Genomic DNA, 21,394 nt, shown 5'->3' on the forward strand with positions numbered 1-21,394 from the left:
TCTGCGCCTGCTGAAAACAATTTCGAGCCATCCTATGAAAAATAAAAGGCTTTTTCTTACTTTGCTCCAGGAAACCGAAAAAACAGGCTGCTCGTGTGTAATACTAGCCTTCGGTGAAGAAGTGCCCCCAGTCATTTGATAAACCCTGACCTATAGCAATAAGAACCCCCAAAATAGCCACCTGATTGTCCCACGATGAGACGGCCACAAAATCCGCAACCGGACACACTGAAATCTGGGAGACGGTATCAGTCGGACCCGGTACAATCTGAGCGTCTTCAGACGAGGACATGGAAGTTATAATTTGTAAAATTTAAGCTCGTTATGGCTCCAGATTTGAAATTAATTACTCAACCCTAACCCCTTTTATAATGTTGCTTGGTAACCATTAACACGCAAATATTTAATTTGTGCAGTATTTTTTAAAAAAGCCGTAAAAAAGGGGAAATAAACTTTTACTTCCATTACACCACTTGTAATCAGCTGATTAAACCACCTCAGAATTTATTTTACAAGTAATTTAGCTTGTGCAAAGAGTAATAAGCAACACGATTCGAGAATAGGTTGAGTTAGGTAAAGAGATCTCTGCCTCAAAAGACTGTGGGTTGATTGACGTGCCAACCAGAATTTAGCAAGTTCCGATTGTAATCGCTAGAAAAGTTTGCCGAACCAACAATGGCATCTCTATCATTCGAGAGAAACACGAGCAAAGAGAAACATCTACACTGGTACCACTTTTGCATTATGAACTTTTGAAAGTTGATTTTAGCCCTAAATCTTTGGAACACCTTTAAATCTCCAGAAAGGCGTGTCTTTGAATTCAGGGTTAGGATTATAATATTTCTAGCGACACGTTGCAGATCAGGGTTAGGGTTTCATTCCGATTTTGCAGAGTTAAAATCCTAAATTTTCCGTTGCATTTTAATAAGCAATTCTGAGTGGGTTCTTTCACGTTGCAATCAGATCAACTAGCCTGATGACTCATTTATATTTTTAATGAAACTCAGCGGCTTAAACCTTATCTTTCTTGCTTTAGTCCTTTGACTTCCTTAACTTTTTCTTGTGGCGCTAATAAATGTGACTCGGTTTTGTTACTAACCGGATCATTTATTCTTGTTACTGTTTTTTCTTTACATATTATTCCTATTTTCCCCCCGGGATTTGAACAGGTTAAATATGCTAAGCAATTGGAAGTCATCAGATACACAAAAGACCAATCTGCCGATCTTGTGGATGCAGATGATTCTTATAACCAAACCAGAACGTCCTCCCCTGATCTGAACATAACAACTTTCATAAATGGAAACGCTGCACACGAAAACTTGGGCGTACACTCTGGCACCGATAACATTCATTCAGATATGGATAGTTCTGAGACTTCAACAACTACATTTCCAGTTAAGACCGTAAAATTCTACACTCTTTCCTCAAATCTGGCAAATATGTCTGCAGAAGAACTTGATCATTACAAACTAGCTGTTTCCTTGAATTGGGATATATCTAAATGGTTTTTTAACTTTGAATTTAGTTCTGAAATGGAGCGCTCTTTTGCCATTTCTTCCTTTTATTTGGGTGCAATGTTTATATCTGTGGTTACGATATTTACTTCGAAATTCAGCACCAAAGCAAATCTTATTCTCAGCTCTATAATTCTCATTTATGGAGGAGTGCTTTCTGCTGTTTCCCCCAATTGGATTCTTTTAACTATTGGGCGTTTTTTTCTTGGAATGGGTAGCGGGATTGCTGGCACAATGACTCCAATTTTCTTTACCTATTTCGAAAATGTTGCCGGTTCCGAGTCCATAGCCAAGGGTTTTAGGGACTTTTATCCACTGCTAATTCCAGGAGGAATACTTCTTGCTGGAATCCTGCAACAGTATTTTCTGAACATCCATTATTTGGCCTGGAGAATTCTTAATGGTGGAACTGCATTCTTATCAATTATAGCTATTTTATTTCTATTGCCGAAGGTTTCTCCACAAAATGTGGATTCTGAGGATATGGCGAATGCTACTCAACCTTTGATGCAACAAACCGCCCCTAAATCTAGCTCTAGCCTTTTGAATACGATTTTTGGCGAAGGAAGTAAATCGGCTATAGTTATCATCTGCCTCCATATCTTTCAGCAATTATCTTTCATCAACGGATATTTTTCTTACACAAAAGAGATATTTGGCGACCTTCCGAATATTTCTATCCTTTTGGGCGTTGCAAATGTTGCTGGAACTTTTTTAAATGTTGCAATTAACGTACCGAAAAACAAGAAAGACACGAAAGACCAGGAAAAGACTTGCAATAATTGTTTCGTGGATTTAGCAAATAAGATTGATACAAAATACATCGGGGCAATCAGTGGGGCTGGAACTGCAGTTTTTTCATGGGTGCTCTTCCTTGGGTTGTTTCTAGATATTTCAATCGTAAAATCTGTTTCTGGATTCGGCTTTATCTTTTTTTTTGCTCTTGGATTTGGACCTATCCCTTGGATGATTAATCCAAAAATCACACCTGAAAAGTTTCAGAAAGCTTATGGTTCATTAGGATCAATAGTGAATTGGCTACTTTCTTTCATGATCACCCTTTTCACAAACAAGATTCTTTCCTCTTTAAATGAGTTTGCATTTCTTATTTTTGCGGTCTTTTGCGCTGCTTTCGCGCTGATTATGGCATTCTATGTTCCAAAATTAGACACAAGACCTGCCGAGTTTCTCCCCAGCAAGTCTTTTTTCAGCAAAGTTTGTTGCTGTAAAAGTGATGCTAGCTTGGATGATGATTTTTCACATGAACAAGCTAAAAATCAAATCCAATTACAACCTACTGATACTGTGCCTCCTGGGGCTGAGGCGTAGGAATCATAGGCAAGCTGGTTGAAAATTTAGGGTTTAATAAATTGGATATTGAAATTATTTGATGTCGTCGTATACAATTGATGGCCGCACCTATAGCCTGATTGGTAAAATCGGGCGCGGTTCCTCGTCAAAGGTCTATTTGGCCCGCCAATTTCCAGATAATCTGAATGTTTCCCTTAAGCTTGTACAAAGTAGCGATTTATCATTTAGATATCCTCCTCCTCAACAATCGACGTTGCAAATGAGGTTTTCATCCATCAATTGTTGAGTGCGAGGCCAAATCGAGGGATTGTCCTTTTGATTGCGGCCGATGTGTCCAACCGGATTATTGTCTCAGAATACTGCCAGCGGGGAACGCTTTCACAACATCTGTTTTCGTCTGGCGGAATCCTATGCGAAGCAGAAGCCAGGGCATATCTGTTCTCAATTGCAGCGGGAATTGCCTTTATGCATCGGCATGGGTTTCTTCATCGAGACATTAAGCTTTCAAACATTCTCTTGACCACGGACTGCATGGAAGCTGTAAGCTTATCCCTCAAATTGGCATATAGAAACTGGCCGATTTTGGGCTTTCAATCGCCGAGGAGAACTTGATTGCCGACTCCTACCCAATGAGGTGTGGAACACCGGCATATTTAGCTCCGTATTGGCTTTTATTTTATCATGTAGGGAGATACTCTCGGCTGAAACGGCCCGCTATTCATATCCCATTGATATGTGGTCATTTGGCACCGTTGCATACAAATTGCTGACTGGAAATTTTCCCTCTCCCCCGATTCTTTTTGGCAATTTGGCGGGACGGGTTTCACAACGTGCCATCTCGTTCCTAGCTGCCCTGCTTTCCGAGGACCCCCATACTCGAGCAACGGCTGCTGAAATCCAACAGCACGCGTTCCTTTGTCACCATCCACTTTTGAACATATTCACTGAAAACCAGCTTCACCGGCTACAATCGAAGGCCCTTCCGGACATTAATTTTGCCCCGCTATCTTTGAGGTTCTCTTCTCAAAAGGCATACAAAACGACGCTTGGCCAATTGACAATCGGGATTCTGACGCCGCATTGCTCCCCTAAGCAAGACCTCTCAATGGCATCATCACCACATGATCCCTCGCCCCGTTCGTCTGTTTTTCTTTCTTTAGAAAATAATATCACCTTTGAGGTCAGCCAAAAAATGATTGTATCAATTTGGATGAACAATCAACTCAAAGCTACATGGAAAAAATGCACGCTGCCTGCTCCGCTTGCCCCGATATTTTACTACATCTACCGGGTGGTCTCGAAAGTTCTCTCTAAAATACCAAAAGCCGTCCTTCTCTTGGAAAAAGATGCCATTTGTGGCATCCTCATGTCAAATGGCCCATTTGAGGACTTTTTGTTCCAGAATGGAACATCCGGAACGAATATTTACCGAATTGTACCGAAAATGTCCAAAATATTTGTTTACGACAGTTTTGATGACCATGGATCGGGTGCACTTTTATCCGATATCGCCAAATCATCTCTCGCTAAAAGATCCCAAATTGTGATCAGGAAAAAGCCCGTAAGAGCGATTTCAATTGAAACCAGCTTTTCATTCCAGTCCCCACATCATCAAGATCTTTGCAATGCATCTATGGCGCTCAATTTGCATGCAAAACTGCTTCGTCTTGTGCAATCTTCAAAAAAACTGGGCGTGCATCCCCTAATTTTTGTATCATCCGCGTCGCTGGCTTCGTATCCACTGCCCCATCATATTTCAAGCCATTCTGTTGGCAGCAAAAGTAGAGAAGAGCAGCTGTATTCTTCAATGGACTGCTTTTCCGGGTTTTCCGCAACATCTGTAATGGCTTGTTCAGCCTCCTCGCCCCTACATATAGCCGCGTGTACAAGGGACCCAAACGGGGTCTTTCATGTCTTTTTTTCGGATAATTCTATGCTGTACATCATTCCCGAACGTTCACTTTGCTGGAACAAGGATTTAAAAGATTGGATGACAACGGAAACCCCTTTACTTGATAACGACATCAAGGCACGAGTCCAGCTATTTTCCCAGAATTTTTTCAACTTTGGGATGGCGCCAACGGACTTTATCCCTAAATGTGGAATTGAATCCCAATATTGCGATTCTCTGTTTGGCGCAAGGCAAGTGTAAATGAATTTGCATTCTGCCACGTAAAAGACGGCCTGATTATTCGGTCATCTTTTGATATCAGCTGCAGCGTCTCAGGATTATTTCTTCCTTTGGCATTTGCGGAAGATGAGCTGCCAAAAGCATACTCTAAGCACGGCTTTATGGTAGACGTTGCGAACAAAGAAAGGATGTTGGATGAGGACAGCCTCCAAACGCATACGGACCGGTATGAAGAATGGGCGGTTTTGGGTTTTTCCATGTTGGCAGCGCTAACTCGATTTGTCAGCGCGCAAACATGGTTGGCGTCTGGTGAGAGCGAAATGACGGAAGCCCTGGCACAAATGGAAGATTCGAGAACAAAGCTTTTTGTTCCTGTCTTCAAGTCATAAATGACAATTGGCCCTCGGTCGTTTGCGACGGCATATTTTTGCTTCTCCGAATGGAAATCTATAAACGGATATGTCTTAAAACAAGCATAGAGAAATTTCGAGCAAAGTGGAAGAACCTTTTCGCGAATTTCCATGAAGCTTGGATCCAGTAGCTTCATGATGGCATCGATAAAGTATGGAAGGGCGGCGGATAGGGAAACCGGAGACTTTGACAGCATTTGAAGCAAAAACGAGATGGTGGCTTGGAAGCTTGCGATGCTTCTTGAAGAAAGATGGTCATGAATAAAGATTTTGACAAGCTCTGAATGCGTCTCGATCATTCCGGGCGAAAAAAGCTTGTGAAAAATTTTGTACAAAACCTCTGAATGTTTGGGCGAAAATTGCGAAAACAGAACATGGATGAGCTTTGAAATGTTGATAAAGGGGAAAAAAACATCCAGCCCATCGCCGATGATATCCAAGGCAGTGAGTGGGGCCAGGCAATTGCCCTTCAGCGACACCGAGGCAAGCTCCAAGAGGGATTGGCAAAGGGCCCCAATCATCCTGGGAGTTGATAGCTTCGGGTGGAGCTCTGGATGGTACTTGGCACAGATTCCAAGAATTATGGGGATGTAGTTGCCCCTTTTTTTGTGGCCCAATGAAAAGCTTTTGTCGCGGCTTTCTTTGCCAGAACACGCATCGGTAAAGTCTATGCGTAAAGATACAAAAAGATGCAAATACAATTTTTAATCCACATATCAACGAGGTCACCATAAGATTTGGAACAAGGAGACGAAAAAACCTTGAAAAACAACAGTCTCGCTGCACAGGAAATGTATGCTAGGCCGTAAAAATTGAAACGGCCTACTGCACCCGATCGTCCATTTTAGTATGAAATAAAACAGCGACGGCGAATTGTGAAAGTGTACGCTCTCGCTGCTCGCGCCCAAACAGGTGTCGTGCTTACCCCTAAAAAAGGGCAATACCCCATGCGTATAAAACTCTTTAAGGGGAGCAACATCTAGTTGGTGATTATCGACCGGCACAGGTAATACCTAGCACGTTTTCTAACTTGAAGATGATTGCCAAAACGATCAGCAAAGAATGGGAAATCGAATAAGGTGACATGTGCGCATATGACGATTTATCTTTTCTGATGATGCTGATGCTTTCAGAGCAACTGGAGCATTGAGAAAAGGAAACCTACCCTTGCAAACAGGCAGCCTTGGAATAATCCGCTGAAAAGCCCATCTGCATCAGAAATTGATCCGACGCCTCATCAAGGTCCCAAAAATGCCAAATCGACAGGAAAGACAGGATGCAGTGAATCGACATTGGCAAGTTGAGATCCAAATTCAAAACAAGCTCCAAATCGGTAGATTCGGAGATAAACTCGGACTGAACTCTTCGCTTGCACATTGCCCTTTCGGGATTGGCTATGCTAGCGATTAAAAACAAATGCCAACGAGTGGATGGTGTGCAATCTGCTGTTTCTAACGCCATTGGACTCTGGATGGGAATATATGCGCTGTAGAGAAAAGTTCTAACCCTAATGACTTTGTGGTCGGTTACCTGGTACTCGTATATGCAATGCATCTCAGTAACAAAGTAAATTATTTCTGGATTGCTTTTGTCGGAGCACACACTGACAAAGTTGTCGTTTTGAGGCCCCGAAATAATGGCACACGTGGAGTGGTTTAGCATATCGATGATGGAAAAGTTTCGATGTCTGTCCACCGATACAATCAGATTTTGGCTCTGAAAAAAATCTATCACCGCCATGGAGTGCCGGTGTACCGAAAACAGCAGTTGAAAGTCCCTAACGTTAGCCCAAAATTACGCCCACTTTAGCGAGATCAAGAAGATGGCGCCGCCGCTGCATCCAATCAGCAAATATTCGACGGCGTTAAAGCAGAAATATAAATGCGAAGATATCTCCAAATCTTTCATATTTAGCAACGGATTGCTTTGTCTGATTAGCCTTGAAGGCGAATTTCTATAAAACGGGTCGAACGAAAACTGCATAAGGCTGCCCCCGGCTAAGGTTAACACATGGTCAAATACACGTACCAGAAATGGAATACAACTTATCCGGCATAAAGGATCTGCAATGCTTGACCGCGACATTTGGAAAGAGATTTTGCGAAAAAAAGAGGTTATCCTCAAATTCGACTAGGAAAAGCTACCGTACCGTACCGTGTGCCACGTGAAGATCAAGAAGATTTTGCAGCTGAAAGCGATAAAAAAACCACGGCTGCAACGATTTGCCAACAAAAAAAAGCGCATCCGTATCATTGAACTTGTATTTGCCGACAAATGAATTGGGAAGGTATGAATTTGATACGGCTCTAAAATGAACGGCGCAAAGATGAACCTTGTGGAAAGGCAATACTCATAAAGAAAGCCATTCTAAAATAAAAGTAACAGGCCTCACGATTGTATAGAACCGGGCTTTGTCGTGGTAAAAATTTGCTGAAGACACCATCCATTGGTCTGCCATCGGCGCATGGAGCTTGAAGATTAGCTCGCAATGTGTGTTGGATACATTGAAAATCTATAAAGATCACCATGCATGCCAAGTAACCTCAAGAAGATCTGTTGAACAAAGAGAAATATAAATTTTATCTGAATTTTGCTGCTGCAACAAAGAAAACAGCGTGGGATGCGGAACCGCGTCCAGCCGAAGTAGCAACGTTGCATGGATAGAATCTTTCGCTAGGGAGGGATCGCTAAACAGGACCACCCCAATTCCACAGTCTGTTAATAGATACAGTTCATCTAAAAATATAGCCACTTGGCGCACCCACCGCGATGTTTGGATGAAAATACGGAAAAGGCAAAAACCTTGGAGGATTGGCTGAATTTCACGCTTTGAACAACCTAATTTGACGTGGAAATTTCATCATCATCAGCACAAACCTCCAGGGTGACCGAGTCAAGTACAAGAAGCTCGTTTGAGGGCTCCAAAAGGGAGCAGCAAATGTAGAGTGAATTGAAAAGAGACTAAAATGGAAAATCCGCACGCACGCCACTTACTCCGATGCAAACGACCCTGCTTGCACATGGCGTCTTCGTTGACGATATCGACCGGCCATCATTAATATCAAGAATGCTGATATACCTAAACATGAAAAAAAGGCAATACCCGTTGTTGTCGGCGCAAATAAGCGACGATGAAATACACCCGTCAACGACGCAATCGTAGGTATCCTCCACGTGCATTTCCTCCATGAAGAGTGCCGAAATTTCGGCTCCACATCCAATTGCAATCCATTTTATCTGGTGGAAAAGGGCTTAAAACGTACATAGGGGTCGGTTTGCATCGAGTACAAGATAATGGATCCATCGGTGAGACAAATGACAACGGCATTCTCGTTTTGCAAATACAAGCTTCGCGTGATTGACAATGGATTTTCACGTCCATGGATTAAATTTGTCCTTTTGGGAAAGACACTAACCAAAGAGACTGCCATGGAGTTTAAATTACAGCACTTGCGTCGAATTTTTAATATTTAATGGAACATGAAAAACTCGACCTTTCCGCCATGATATCGTCGCTACTGCATGTTCCTGAACGGATTGCATTTTATTCGGACCTCGAAAAAAGAGGCTGCTTCCCCTCCACTTGGCTTTCGTTTGTTCGAGACATCATCCCATCAAGTAGGCGTCTTTTCGCTCATATCGCTAGGATCCCATGCCTTTGATAATTTGGTTTTAAAAGAGCCTCTGAATTTGAACTCGATTTTGCATTCAGAGACGCTTTCAGACCCGGGAAGATACATTCCAAATCTCGGAAAATCCATCGCAAGGCTTTCTTCTCTGCTGGAGCAGCGATCACAGCCGCTCCCTGGTCTTGATCAATATGCACTCCCAAAGGCCAGCAGTCCTGTAGCTAGAAACAATGCAAAGCCAATGCTGTTCCAGCCAAAAGATACTCCGGCTTCGAAAAAACAAAAGACCGAAAAACACACGCCATCCAATGGCCCATTAAAAATTGTTCTAAAATTTTACTTGCTCATTTGCACTGATTGGTCAAGTTACAGGGACAGGGCTACACATTTAAATTGAATTAATTTTGCAAACTCCAAAATGACGAGTTTGTGGAATATTTATCGATTTGGGAGCACGCGGCCACCCACATAACAAGACCAATACACGCGGTACGCCTATCAAAGCGAATACAGTAAAAGATATGAAGACGCAAAATCAACTTTGGCCTCTGAAATTTTGTAGACCTTCTCGTCGTCAAACATAAGCCATTGAGCGTCTTCATTTTTGATGTAAAGAAAATAATGTCCGCAATTGGTACTTTTTCCGCAATGGGCTATTATAGCTGACAGGCGGTACTTTTGATTAGAAAGGGAAACCATTTCTCCCTGATCGCTAGCATCGTGATTTGGCAAAGCAGATTCGCCATCGTCTTCTGGATTTGAACATAACCAATCGACGAGTGCATTTATGTCTGATGGATTGTCGGCATTTTTGATTGCCTTTTCGATGTGAGGCCTTGAAAACCCGAGCGCAGTCAATTCGTCTAAATTTTCAGCGTTACCCTGAGCCTTCTCCATTTTGACCACCGAGGCCGGAAACTCGCTGTCAATCGAGAAGGAGGACAAATTTATTGGCACCTTGACTATTTTGCCATCTGAAAATTCAAACACATACAACTGGATCAGAATAAATTTTGGAACAGCAGAGCTTGCACATATAAAGTTGTGAGCATATTTAGCGGTGCAGCACTGGTCACAATTGCTCACCCTTTCAGAGCCAAAATAGCTCGAAAGGGCAGAAGTGACGCTGCCCTTTGGGACCACAACAATAGGGCTAAATTGATCTGAAAAAGATGGGGTCACTTTTCGGCTCCCACAACAAGCACACTCAATGGCGTTCATAATTGAGACTGGGAAGGAAGAATTGATGGCTTCTCTAAACGAATCCAAGCGCGAAATTTTGCAAAGAAATGCTTGGAAAAACTCTGCCGCATCTTGCTGAGCAGAGGAAGAAGCAAGAGAGGGCAACTCCGTTATCAAAAGCCTTCTAAAACAAACCGGGAAAAGTCCGTCACAAAAGGCATAGGATTCACGCCTGGACAAGGCAATGCTTATTTTAATCAATTGGCATTCCAAGCAAGAGTTTGGGTTCTTATAGCAATTCTGGAAATGGAAATCTCCAATCGCAGTGGAGGCGTTAAAAAAAAGCATCTGCAGAATGACAGAAATGTAGCAGGTGTTCCCCAAATTTCTTATTCCCATGTATGTATTATCGAGAAGTTCGTGTTTTGAGAGCGTAGATTCATCCATAGCTGATGGCTTGCTTCTTTCCAGCTCCAAAAGAGACTGTTCCCTATTGAGCTGGGAGGCCGCCTCTGAGGATAGAAATTCATGTAAATACGAAGAGGTCCTCTCATCAATGGACGTCATTGAGTCGCAAACATAGCAATAAACTTCTGGTGATTTTGATGCCATGGTCCCGAGACGGATTGCAATGGGATGGCCCTCCCCATCGTAATGCGCCAGCGAATGGCCATTTCCCCCGGTGCCATCAAACTGCCTCCTACCACAAGATAGTGTGGAGCATGATAGACACAACCAAAGATTGTGAGTAAGATCACAGGCATTGCATTTGTGAACATTGCTAACGCTCCATGGATTGACGGCGGAAATATGGGGACAAATGGGCGCCTTCTGTTCTTCATCTGGAAAGACCAGCAAATTTAGATCATGAAGCTGAAAGATTTCTTCAATCCTTTGGAGAAGCGAATTCTAGGCGATAAACGAAAATAAGCAAACATTGATCTCGGTGCCATGATAGGGCTCGAATTGACTCGAACCGGGAGACAAAGTTACTGGGGCCACGGAAAAAAAATCGGCACTCTTTGCCCTCTTAACGTGGCTGTCCTGATCCTCAAATTTTGATTTCTGGGAAATTTCGGCAGCAATGGGATGGGGATATTTTGCTGCATGAAGTGGGAAATGACGTGAACAATATATCTCGCCACAAGAAAGGCACAAATATATTGCAGACTTTGTGCTGTTGATGCCCCTGATGCAGTAGCCACACTCTTGAAAAAGAAGCCGCTTTTGCAGCAGATCCTCGAGACGGCCAATTGTCAAAGCACACATTCGGAATTATGGGAATGAATTAAATTTTAATTTATAAGGTGCTGCAAAGCTGATTTTAAAATTGGCACATTAGCCGTTACAGTATTTGTCATACTGCACGGAAGAAAGTAAATGCTCGCTTGCATGCGAAGCGTCAGCGTCGACTTCTATTTTACAAATCCAGCCTACATGCGTGTTAATGAATTATTTTACTACCCTCAGAATATGGTGCTCTATTGATGGTTTTGGGCTTTTCCCTCAAACTCTCGTTGAACGATGAGAATGTTCCGGAAATCGGGGAAAAGACATCGCTGGCGCCTTTAACACTCTCAACGATGGCCAGAACATCTAGCAAGTCAGAATGGAGAATTCTGAACCATTAGCATGCACTACATCCCCAGGAGAAATTGTGGGGAAGTCGACAAAGACAATATCGCCCAAAGATTTCTGTGCAGCATCAGTAATGCCGACGGTAAAGATTTTGCGCGAAGGGTGTGAAGAAGAGGGGCTTTCATCGCAGACCATGGCCCACTCATGTTCTTTTGTGTAAAGCCGATCTCGAGGAGATTCCGAAGAATATCGACAAAGTGCCAATAGATGCGATCCAAATGCCAAACAGCATCTAGCTGTGTGCAGGAAACGCCCGGGCATCGATCGCTTCTGCGACATGAAGCAGGACATGGTAGACCCCATGGGATACCCTATCAGATACGACACGGGACACCACATGGGGTTCCCTATGAGATGCGACATGGGATACCACATGGGGTTCCCCATGTGGTGCTTCCCCTTCAGGCAAACTCTCGATGCCATTGATCAAAAATTGACAGCGCAAAATTTAAATTATAATGTAATCTGCTTTTGATCAATTGCACATGTTTAATCTTTGGCAAAGTGAAACAGGTATTTTGCACACAGCCAATAGGCTTGCCGCACCATTGATTGAACATGGGCCATTTTCCATGCAACTTGTTTTCACTTGTTTTCTGTAAATTTTTTCCATTTCTGATTCTCTGATGGGCGAAGCGAATCACATTCCATCTCCCACCCCTTCTCCCACTGCATCGACAGATAGCGGTACTGCTCCTCTCGGCGTTGATGGGGATGATGATGCCCGCAATTCTGGTGTCGAAAATGAAGCACACTCCGATGCCTATACTGGATCGCCCTCTAATGTATCGTTGGGATCCTCTTATACAGGCTCTTCTCCATCAATAGCAACCCAAAAGGAGCCTTCCAATACGGCCGCCGATGGAAAGCCGCAGCCCCGCATCAATAAAAACGACGCCATGGTCTACTTGGAACAAGTAAGATCACAGTTTTTGGATCAACCCGAAATTTATGGAAAGTTTCTCGATATCATGAAAGACTTCAAGGCACATGCTATCACCACAGACTTGGTCATCGAGAGAGTTACCTATTTGTTTCGGGGTTACCCCCATCTGGTTGAGGGGTTCAACGCCTTTATTCCTGAAGAGCATCGATTCAGGATGTCCTCTGCCACAAAATATACGTCCTCCGGGAAATCGCCCTCGTCTCCATCGACAGGATCTGCCATTCTTGGCCAGGCTTCATACCATCATTCACGCCCCGCTCTGCCTCCGGGATATAATCCGTCTGGCCCTATTCAGCCGCAATCCTCATCCACAGCAAGAGTGACAAAATATCTTTCGGCGGGCCCTACTCCCCCAGCGCTTACATCTTCTAGCGAGTATCAAATAGAAAAGATTCTACCAAGCCATTTTGGATATGGTCCCTCTTCCACGGCTCACCCACACACTTACTATGGCCCTTCAGGTTCCGCTTCGTCTGGATACTCTCAGCCATATGGTGGTTCATTGAATCACTCATCATCAGCCACATATCCGCTATCCTCAGCATCGGCTTCGGGGAACGGAGGCGGCCCTTCTTCGTCCGCATATGCGTCATCTTCTGCTGCCTCTCCTTATGGGCACCATCATCCTCATCTTCATCTTTCACATCTTCCGTCTCATCCTTCATCTTGCTCTTATTCTCCAAGTGCATCAGCACCCACATATCCTCTGTCTGGGTCCTCTCAACCTCCGTCCTCGGGCTCTGCACCATGGAACAACAACCCCAATTCATACAACAACACGGCAGATAGAGCTCCTTTTGGCGAAAAAAACATCATGTATGACCGCCCTCCGCCCCATCCCTATTCAAATGGAGCCGAGCGTTCATATCAAGGCGAACGTACCTCTTCAACCTCCGCATCTTATGATCGACATTATCATCAAGGCTATGCCCTTCCAGAAAGGTACTTTGTCCAAAATTCTGGCGACCAACGTCAGTCATCTTCTTATGGGCCCTCTACATCCTCGACATCACCGCCATACTCAAATGCTTATGGAGGAGCTCCCTATCCTCACCATTCCCAGTCTGGACCATCAGCAGTGCCTTCGTCATATGTATCTCATCCGCATTATTCATCGTCTTCGGTGTCGTCATCTGGATCCCAATCTTCCACTTTAACAATAGAGAAAGAGTCTGGAGAGCGGAAAAGCTCTATGGGAATGTTACAAGCTGTCGGTTATCTCAAGAAAATCCAAGATCGCTTCTATGGACATCCAGAAGTTTATCAGTCGTTTGTAGAAATTTTGCGCTCCTACCAACGAGAACAACGTCCAATTAGAGAAGTATATGCCCAAGTTGCTTCACTGTTTTCGGGACATTCAGATTTGCTTGATGAGTTTGCACAATTCATCCCAGATGCACAAAGTGTCGGTATATCTGGACTTGCACCTGCCCCCCCACCCGCCAAGCCGGTCGTTCAAACTAGAAAGCAAGGCCATCACCCCCAAAACCCACCAATCGGAGGATACCCTGGAGGTGGTAGCGGTGTTAGTAGCAGCAGTAGTAGCAGTGGTAGTGTTAGTGGTAGTGTTAGTGGTACTGGTAGTATTGGTGGTAATGGCAGTGTTGGCAGTAGTGCTGGTACATATTCAAACTCTGCGCCTATTCCAGCCCCTGCATACCATCCTTCCTCTTCATCCGAACCAATTTTCGGACCTCAACCCACCTTTGATTCCTATGCGCGGCCGACCGCAGTTAATCAACGGAGAAGATTATCAAGTTCTCAGTATCCGATGCCTCCCTCAACGACACCATCACTGGCTGCAGCTAAAAGAGCCAGAATTGGACCGCTTTTGGGGGCCTTTCCGGGCACATCCCCCGTCACATCGGCCCCAAATGTCCCCGCCGGCTCCATGGCAGCGACAACCACCCCATCCCCAACCAGCTTCCAATCTTCCTCTACACAGTATGCTGCAGAGACCACCCCGCCGATTCCATATGCTCTAATGGATGTACAAAAACCTCAGGCTTCCTCCTCCCTTTCGCCTGTTGACGTTTCCTCTTTGCCAGAGGGTGACTTTTTTTCCAAGGTTCGCAAGTTCCTAAACGACCACGAGGGAGCATATAGTGAATTCGTCAAATGTTTGGATTTTTACACACACCGAATTGTGGGCAAAAGCGAGCTGATGAAACTGGTACGTCCATTTATTGGGCGATCGCCTGAACTTCTTTCCAAGTTCTCGCAAATACTTGGTCTTTCCGATGAAGGCGGCCCTGATGAGACTGAAAATAGATATTTGCGTGACGATGAACCCATAGCCATTCCCATTGATGTGGATGGCACGGCAGATCCAGATGCCAATGTTGCTCCTAGGCGCCTTGGCTCGTATCGAATGCTTTCTGAAGCACGCGGAGGCTCCGCAGTAACCTCTTCTGGGCGCACTCCTCTCTGCATGGAGGTGCTTAACGATCTTATGGTCTCCTGCCCTTCCTTTAACTCGGAAGACTCCACTTTTGTTGCTTCACGAAAAAACGCTTCAGAAGAAGCGCTTTTCCGATGCGAAGATGAACGATACGAGCTTGATCTTCTCATTGACGGTGCGCGATCCGCCATTGCCTGGTTCGAACTGGAGCGGCTTTCGCTTAGTGCTGCAAGTAAATCGAAGGTTGCTTCGCCAAAGCTCAGTGTGCAGCCTCCTCCCATTCATCGCGCATTGATTGGGCGAGTCTGGGGTGATCAAGCTAGCAGTATTTTGAAGGCACTTCATCAGCTCCCTGTCACTGCGATCCCATTGCTCATCACTAGGCTCACTCAGAAGCTGGAGGAGTGGAGAATCATATTTCGGGAGTTGAGCCAAAATCAATGGTTAGAAATTCATGTAAAGAATGTCCAAAAGGCTCTTGACCATCAAGGGACCACGTTTCGAACCGTTGACCGCAAATCGCTGTCGCTCCGTGCGCTCACCAATGAAATACATTCTATTTTCTTGGAGCAGATGAAACGAGGCACAAGAGCTAGCGCCTCTATTTCTGTTTCTTCACTTCCCTCCTTTGGCAGTGCAGATAATCTAAATGATTCGAAAACCGCAGCAAACAATGCATCCACAAAGGGCCCCATGGAGCTGGCGCAGCTCGACTGGGAACTCTCGTCGCCGCTTGTGGCTCGAACACTATGTTCGCTTCTCTTGGCGAGAGAATCAACTGTAGACTCAAATGGGCTGAAGAAGCGGGCTGCAATTGGCCAGTTTCTTACGATTTTTTTGCCTCAATTCTTTGCCAACTCTGTTACTTGTTCGACGATGCTTTATGCCAATGAATCGCTTTATTTATTTTTTCGTCTTTTTCAGATCGCTTATTGTCGGCTAGAGCGGATCCTGGTTCTTTCACACAAGGCATGTACCTCTACGACGCCTCAGCATCCGCTTGCTTCTCTATTTGCAGCCAGCAGCGCAATAGACCATGCAGCCACACACAATTTGTCCGCCCCCGGTGGTCATACCGCCGATTCAGGTGCACGCCCCTACGCCCTGGCTATCGATCGGGCTCCTGCTGCTGGCGAAAACCACTCATCAAACGATCTTTTTGAAACTTGTGTGAAAATAATGGAGGATTTTATTTCTGGTGCCATTGATGGATCCTCATTTGAAGAGCGGTTACGACAGGTGCTGGGCCCGAACGCCTACCTTCTGTTCACCTTTGACCGTCTTTTATCGCTGATCTCCAAACAAGCGGCACTTTTACTGGCTGACCCGGTTGTTGAAAGGCTCGTGTCCATTTTTGAAACCCATGGTGTGCACAAAAATCATCATGCCAATGGAATCCCGGAAACCGATGAGCATGATAGGGGCAAAAGACTGGCTATTGGGGTCATTCTATCGGCCACCCCATCATCTGTGATGGCTGCAAATTCTTCTGCTAACAAGTCGTCTTTCCTTCCCATGCAGCCTTTTCTTTTCTCCATTGAGGCTATCGGCAGGTTAAAGTCTCCCCAAATAGACGCCAACGATTCTTGTATTCCGGGAATTTTTCTTGAAGGCCATGAATGGCTGGTTCGCTTCCGTGTCATTCCTGCTCCTATCGGCACGGCATTGCCAGATGATCAGCATCATCACTATCACTCTTTTTCTTCGTGCAAAGGATCAAATTTAGAAAAGTGGTCTAGCTACATTGACCGGTTTGTCGATCCTCAGTATGATCACCGCGTTTTAAAGCCGCCAGGCTGCTCCGCACCTCGGAAAGCGCCCTTAATTTTGGAGCGAAATCTGAAAAAAATCGCATCTTCACAACCGGCTGTTCCGAATGTTTCATATCGGCTAGAAATGAAAATTGACGTGCCTTCGTTTCGCATCTTTTTCGTTCCCGGCACTGAAGACTGCGTCTTTTCTAAAAAGGCCTGCGGGCTCGCTGTACATAATACCTATTAGCGCACATAAATCATAGAATAAGCTCTGGCTGCTGTAAATTTTAATTGTTTTGGAAGCTCCCCTTATGGGGGAAAAACGGGCGCGCGCCTTTAATAAATGCCAAATTTAACACCCAAAAAAACGCCATCAGTAAATGTTTAATGAAAAAGGGCTGGCTATATAGCAACGGCTACATATGCTTGAGAAGAGGCAAGCCCAACAGGATGATCCCATTGGCGAGCACCTGACGGGCAGCCGAGAAAAAGGCAAGGCGAGCACTCGCTGCCTCCGGTGTTGGCGCCTGCAGCACTGGGAGCTGCTCCAGCAGCGAAGAGAGACTATGGGAGAGCGACATCAGATAGGTGACAAGTGTGTTTGGCTCGTGATTCTGGCACGAATCGGTCACAATCAATGGGAACAGGGCAAGTTTCTTTGCCACCTGCAGGACCAATCCGTTTTCGCCCAATTCAGATCGAATCAGGTTTGAGTCTGGCGAGATGGCCATGGTGTCCGGTGTGGCTTTTCTTGCAATCGAGCAGAGGCGGACATGCGTGTATTGGAGGAACGGACCCGTATCGCCCTCAAACGAGGTCATCCTGCTCATGGAAAACTCGTAGTCCTTGATTTTCTTGGCAGAAAAGTCTTGGACCACGATGGCAGAAATGGCGAGAGCATTTGCAACGGCCTCTGGATCTTCAATTTCGGAGTACCGCTTTGGATTCGACTTCATCACATCGTGCATGGTCTTGTATGCCTCATCCAAAATGTCTTCCAAAAACACAACCGTGCCATTCCGGGTGGACATGCCATTTACTGTTCCGTATTTGATGTGCTTTAGGTTTTGCACCCAGGAGAATCCCATCTTGGCCAGGATGGCAAATAGCTGTTCAAAGTGAAAAGACTGTGTCGCGCAAACCACATACAAAGATTGCGACGGCGAGTATTCGCGCTGCCGGTCAATGGCAGCTGCAATGTCGCGAGTAAGATACAGCGTGGTGCCATCGCTTTTTATCGCCATCGGCATTCCTATAAAAATTGGCTTGCACGGGCGTTACCTAACTTGTTTTCGGTCAAGTCAACAACCATTGCCCCCTTTGATTCGACGAGCAGATTGCGATCGGTAAGCATTTTGATGACATCCTTCATATGCTGTTCGTAATGCGATTCGCCTGAATAAACATCAAATTTGATGTTCAGCCTTTCAAAGACCTTTTCGTATTTTGCAATGGAAAGGTTTTTGAATTTACGCCACAGCGAAAGAGCCTCCGTGTCGCCATCCTCCATTCGCTTAAAATAGGCCCTTGCCTCGTCATGCACAGAGGCGTCCAGCGAAGCCTCTGCAGCTATCTTGACATACACATCGAAAAGATGTTTGATTGCGTCCTTCTCCATTGCTTGTTCGCTGCCGTACTTGAGATATCCGACGGCCAGTAGCCCAAACTGTTTTCCCCAATCGCCAAGGTAATTGATTCCGGTGACGTGATACCCATTGGCGGTGTAAATATGCTTGAGAAAATTTCCAATCACAGAGGAACGAAGATGGCCGGCATGGAACGGCTTGGCGATATTTGGAGATCCGAAATCGATGACAACATTTTTGCCAGAGCCAGAGGAGTTCCAGCCAAACCGGTCGCCTAATGATAATTCGACACGTGTTTCATTTACCTTCCTCTTTGATAGCAGAGATGATGTCAACGAGAACTTCCTTCAGATCGATGCCAAAGTTGAGGAAAACGCCTTCAGGAGAGGCAAATTTGATCCCGCTAATGGAGGCTTTTTCCTCCTCAAACTACAGCGCATAAATTAAGGCTGGCACTTCTTACTTGGTTTGCAAAGTTGACTGCATTTTGTGCCGGATTTCCGGGAAAGCGTAGCTTTGGAACGGGAAGCGCAAAATCTCCATGCGTGGGATTTTTCGGCATTTCAAGGGCATTGAAAGCAAACTCCTTCGATATGGACGGCACCTTTGTTGATATCCATTCGGCAATTTTGCTTTTGTACTTGTCTGTGACAAGAAACGGCTTCATACCAATTGAAGAAGATGTGCACATTATTCGTAATTTGTAACCAAATCGAGGTCGCGTGATGCAAAAAACTAATTTCAAATTTAAAACGCCATTTTATTCTAACCCCTTGGTCATTGCAGACCATTCCCGCAGGCTCCTTTTTACGTCCCTCTCATCGGCACAGCCATCTCCGGGCTCAAAGTCCAGGTATGGGAATTCGCTATTTTTGATCAGTCTTGCGTCTCCAAAATCAATCAAATAGACCTTCCCCTCCTCGGCATCGTACATAATATTTGAGAGGGAAATATCATGATGGCATATTCCGCGCTCTTCGATGCGCCTGAAAATCGCATATATGGCCGCTTCTATATCTTTTGCTTCCTGATGAGAAAGCCTTGACACATCCAGATCTTTCAGAATATCGCCGTTGATTAACGACTCGATCAGCTAATGGCATCATTAATTTGACATCCATACATAAAATCTGGACACGCCCATGTACATATCTTCAAGCTGCGGAACACCTTTGCATCCTTTGAGCACTTTAAGGGCGCTTGCCTCCCGTATGCCATGCGCTAGCCCCCTTCTTGTACGTGCAGGGTACACCTTGGCCGAAAACTATTCTTATTGGGGCGGATGGCTTACTTTTTTAGCGCGGTTGCTCCTACAATTAAAAGCGCATACTTTTTACCTTTCCACGACCAAGTATACATTTCCGGATGTTCCGCTTCCAAGGAAATCCAGAAAACTATATTCCGCCCTGGGGTTCCGATCTTTTGAGATTGACCGTAGCTTTGACTGCAAAAACTGGGATGTAACGTGTAAGTTCATATCAGCCTCATTTTCAAGTATCGTGGACGACGCTATATAATTGACCAGTAGAACCAAATATACGATTTTAAGCATTTACTTTGATCTGCGATTTTTGCGTTATATTGCTTGTGTTTGTTTACGGCAAATCACTGCGGACTGATCTCATTCCAAGTCAGCCCCCATGTGTTGGCCAATTAAGGGCAGAATTTTCACGGCCCGACTACATCAGCCCAAGAAATATGATGGTTGATGGAGAAGCTTTTCATTAGAGATCGGTCGAACAAAGGGTTAGGGTTAGGGTTGCGGATTTTATGATCAACAATCGCGTATTGGGGTTTTGGTTCAAAGGCCTTTGGTCAAATGGAAAATGGATCCACCCGTCCACAGATGCCGTCCCCTCCGAGTGTATGAAAAGATGGTTTAATTCGACTCCATCATTTAACCAGGAGGTAAGGGAGCTATTTGAGGCCGACATTGTGTCCGTCCTCAATACGCCGATCGAACACTTGCTAACGACGCTCTCGAGCGAACACGTATTTCTTTTATGGATAACCTTATAGGATTTCCTGTCCAGGATACTCCTTTTAGATCAATTTACTCGAAACGCGTTTAAGGGCACCAAGCAAATGTTTTGTGGAGATACGTATGCCCTTGCACTGGCAAAGCGAATGATGGCATTCAATCTTGACGAGGCTCTGCATCCACTGATGAGAATTTTTGTGTATCTTCCGTTTGAGCATTCCGAAGATATTGATGACCAAAAAACGTCACTGCAGCTCTTTTCAAAGCTGTTTCACGCCCAATCTTCCAGTGTTGACAGTTTGCTTTTTTCAATCTCTTCAGATTATGCTGCACGCCACCATAAGCGTACACACAAGTGACGTTGTAATTTATTGTAGTTATCGAGGAATTTGGAAGATTTCCATATAGAAATGCCATTTTGGGACGTATTTGTACGGAAAAGGAGAAAATATACATCGAAAATGGAGGGGATGACTTTATTTCTGCCAATAAAAATTGAATTTCACCAGTGCAGCATGCTGGATGTGCAGTAGAAATCAAGTGGCATCTGGGTGATATTAACGCGAATTTATTTTCATCGAACTGGCACAGGAACAACGGCATTGAGGCTATTGCTGATCCCAGTACTGATGGTGTTGCTCACATCAGCACTGCTGATGTTGGTACTGATGCTGCCCACGAAATCAATTGATCAAAATACTGGAAATCGGCCGATTGAAAAATTGGTGCAAATTTTATGGGGGGTACCTTGACTTTACCGGTTCTTTGGTCGAGGCATGAAAAAGGCTTTTTGGAGGCCATGCTCTTTGTCCATTATTTTCCGGATTTGATTTCCAATATCTCCGACCGTTCTTCATTGCTTTTTTGTTCCAATGTGATCGGTTCTATCGATAAATCATGGAATAGAC

The 21,394-nt window shown here is 44.7% G+C and overlaps 10 protein-coding genes across 10 annotated transcripts; 5 read left to right on the forward strand and 5 right to left on the reverse strand.

The window, feature by feature from the left end:
- Positions 1-1,007: 1,007 nt before the first annotated feature.
- DI09_31p10 (uncharacterized protein) lies at positions 1,008-2,846 on the forward strand (the record flags this gene model as incomplete). Its single annotated transcript, XM_013382549.1, has 1 exon — positions 1,008-2,846. A coding segment is annotated over one exon (1,839 nt), but the record flags the coding sequence as incomplete, so codon positions are not given.
- Positions 2,847-3,561: 715 nt separating this feature from the next.
- On the forward strand, positions 3,562-4,980 carry DI09_31p20 (uncharacterized protein; the record flags this gene model as incomplete). The annotated part of the gene is made up of 1 exon (XM_013382550.1): positions 3,562-4,980. One exon carries the CDS (start codon positions 3,562-3,564, stop codon positions 4,978-4,980), a length of 1,419 nt encoding a protein of 472 aa, XP_013238004.1.
- A 57-nt stretch (positions 4,981-5,037) lies between these two features.
- Positions 5,038-8,800, reverse strand: DI09_31p30 (uncharacterized protein; the record flags this gene model as incomplete). The annotated part of the gene is made up of 7 exons (XM_013382551.1): positions 5,038-5,106; positions 5,180-6,036; positions 6,383-6,480; positions 6,535-7,146; positions 8,099-8,196; positions 8,247-8,330; positions 8,633-8,800. The coding sequence occupies 7 exons, from the start codon at positions 8,798-8,800 to the stop codon at positions 5,038-5,040; spliced, it is 1,986 nt and encodes a 661-aa protein (XP_013238005.1).
- A 91-nt stretch (positions 8,801-8,891) lies between these two features.
- Positions 8,892-9,395, forward strand: DI09_31p40 (uncharacterized protein; the record flags this gene model as incomplete). Its single annotated transcript, XM_013382552.1, has 1 exon — positions 8,892-9,395. One exon carries the CDS (start codon positions 8,892-8,894, stop codon positions 9,393-9,395), a length of 504 nt encoding a protein of 167 aa, XP_013238006.1.
- A 101-nt stretch (positions 9,396-9,496) lies between these two features.
- Positions 9,497-11,449, reverse strand: DI09_31p50 (ubiquitin carboxyl-terminal hydrolase; the record flags this gene model as incomplete). Its single annotated transcript, XM_013382553.1, has 2 exons — positions 9,497-11,053; positions 11,117-11,449. 2 exons carry the CDS (start codon positions 11,447-11,449, stop codon positions 9,497-9,499), a joined length of 1,890 nt encoding a protein of 629 aa, XP_013238007.1.
- Positions 11,450-11,518: 69 nt separating this feature from the next.
- DI09_31p60 (glycine cleavage system H protein) lies at positions 11,519-12,241 on the reverse strand (the record flags this gene model as incomplete). Its single annotated transcript, XM_013382554.1, has 3 exons — positions 11,519-11,613; positions 11,642-11,776; positions 11,806-12,241. 3 exons carry the CDS (start codon positions 12,239-12,241, stop codon positions 11,519-11,521), a joined length of 666 nt encoding a protein of 221 aa, XP_013238008.1.
- A 203-nt stretch (positions 12,242-12,444) lies between these two features.
- DI09_31p70 (uncharacterized protein) lies at positions 12,445-17,166 on the forward strand (the record flags this gene model as incomplete). The annotated part of the gene is made up of 1 exon (XM_013382555.1): positions 12,445-17,166. The coding sequence occupies one exon, from the start codon at positions 12,445-12,447 to the stop codon at positions 17,164-17,166; it is 4,722 nt and encodes a 1,573-aa protein (XP_013238009.1).
- Positions 17,167-17,335: 169 nt separating this feature from the next.
- Positions 17,336-18,163, reverse strand: DI09_31p80 (uncharacterized protein; the record flags this gene model as incomplete). Its single annotated transcript, XM_013382556.1, has 1 exon — positions 17,336-18,163. The coding sequence occupies one exon, from the start codon at positions 18,161-18,163 to the stop codon at positions 17,336-17,338; it is 828 nt and encodes a 275-aa protein (XP_013238010.1).
- Positions 18,164-18,171: 8 nt separating this feature from the next.
- Positions 18,172-19,196, reverse strand: DI09_31p90 (uncharacterized protein; the record flags this gene model as incomplete). Its single annotated transcript, XM_013382557.1, has 2 exons — positions 18,172-18,816; positions 18,969-19,196. 2 exons carry the CDS (start codon positions 19,194-19,196, stop codon positions 18,172-18,174), a joined length of 873 nt encoding a protein of 290 aa, XP_013238011.1.
- A 451-nt stretch (positions 19,197-19,647) lies between these two features.
- On the forward strand, positions 19,648-21,177 carry DI09_31p100 (uncharacterized protein; the record flags this gene model as incomplete). The annotated part of the gene is made up of 4 exons (XM_013382532.1): positions 19,648-19,972; positions 20,313-20,413; positions 20,525-20,831; positions 20,996-21,177. The coding sequence occupies 4 exons, from the start codon at positions 19,648-19,650 to the stop codon at positions 21,175-21,177; spliced, it is 915 nt and encodes a 304-aa protein (XP_013237986.1).
- Between the last annotated feature and the right edge of the window lie 217 nt (positions 21,178-21,394).

The sequence above is a fragment of the Mitosporidium daphniae genome (assembly GCF_000760515.2).
Source record: "Mitosporidium daphniae strain UGP3 chromosome Unknown contig-31, whole genome shotgun sequence".
NCBI lineage: Eukaryota > Fungi > Microsporidia > Mitosporidium > Mitosporidium daphniae.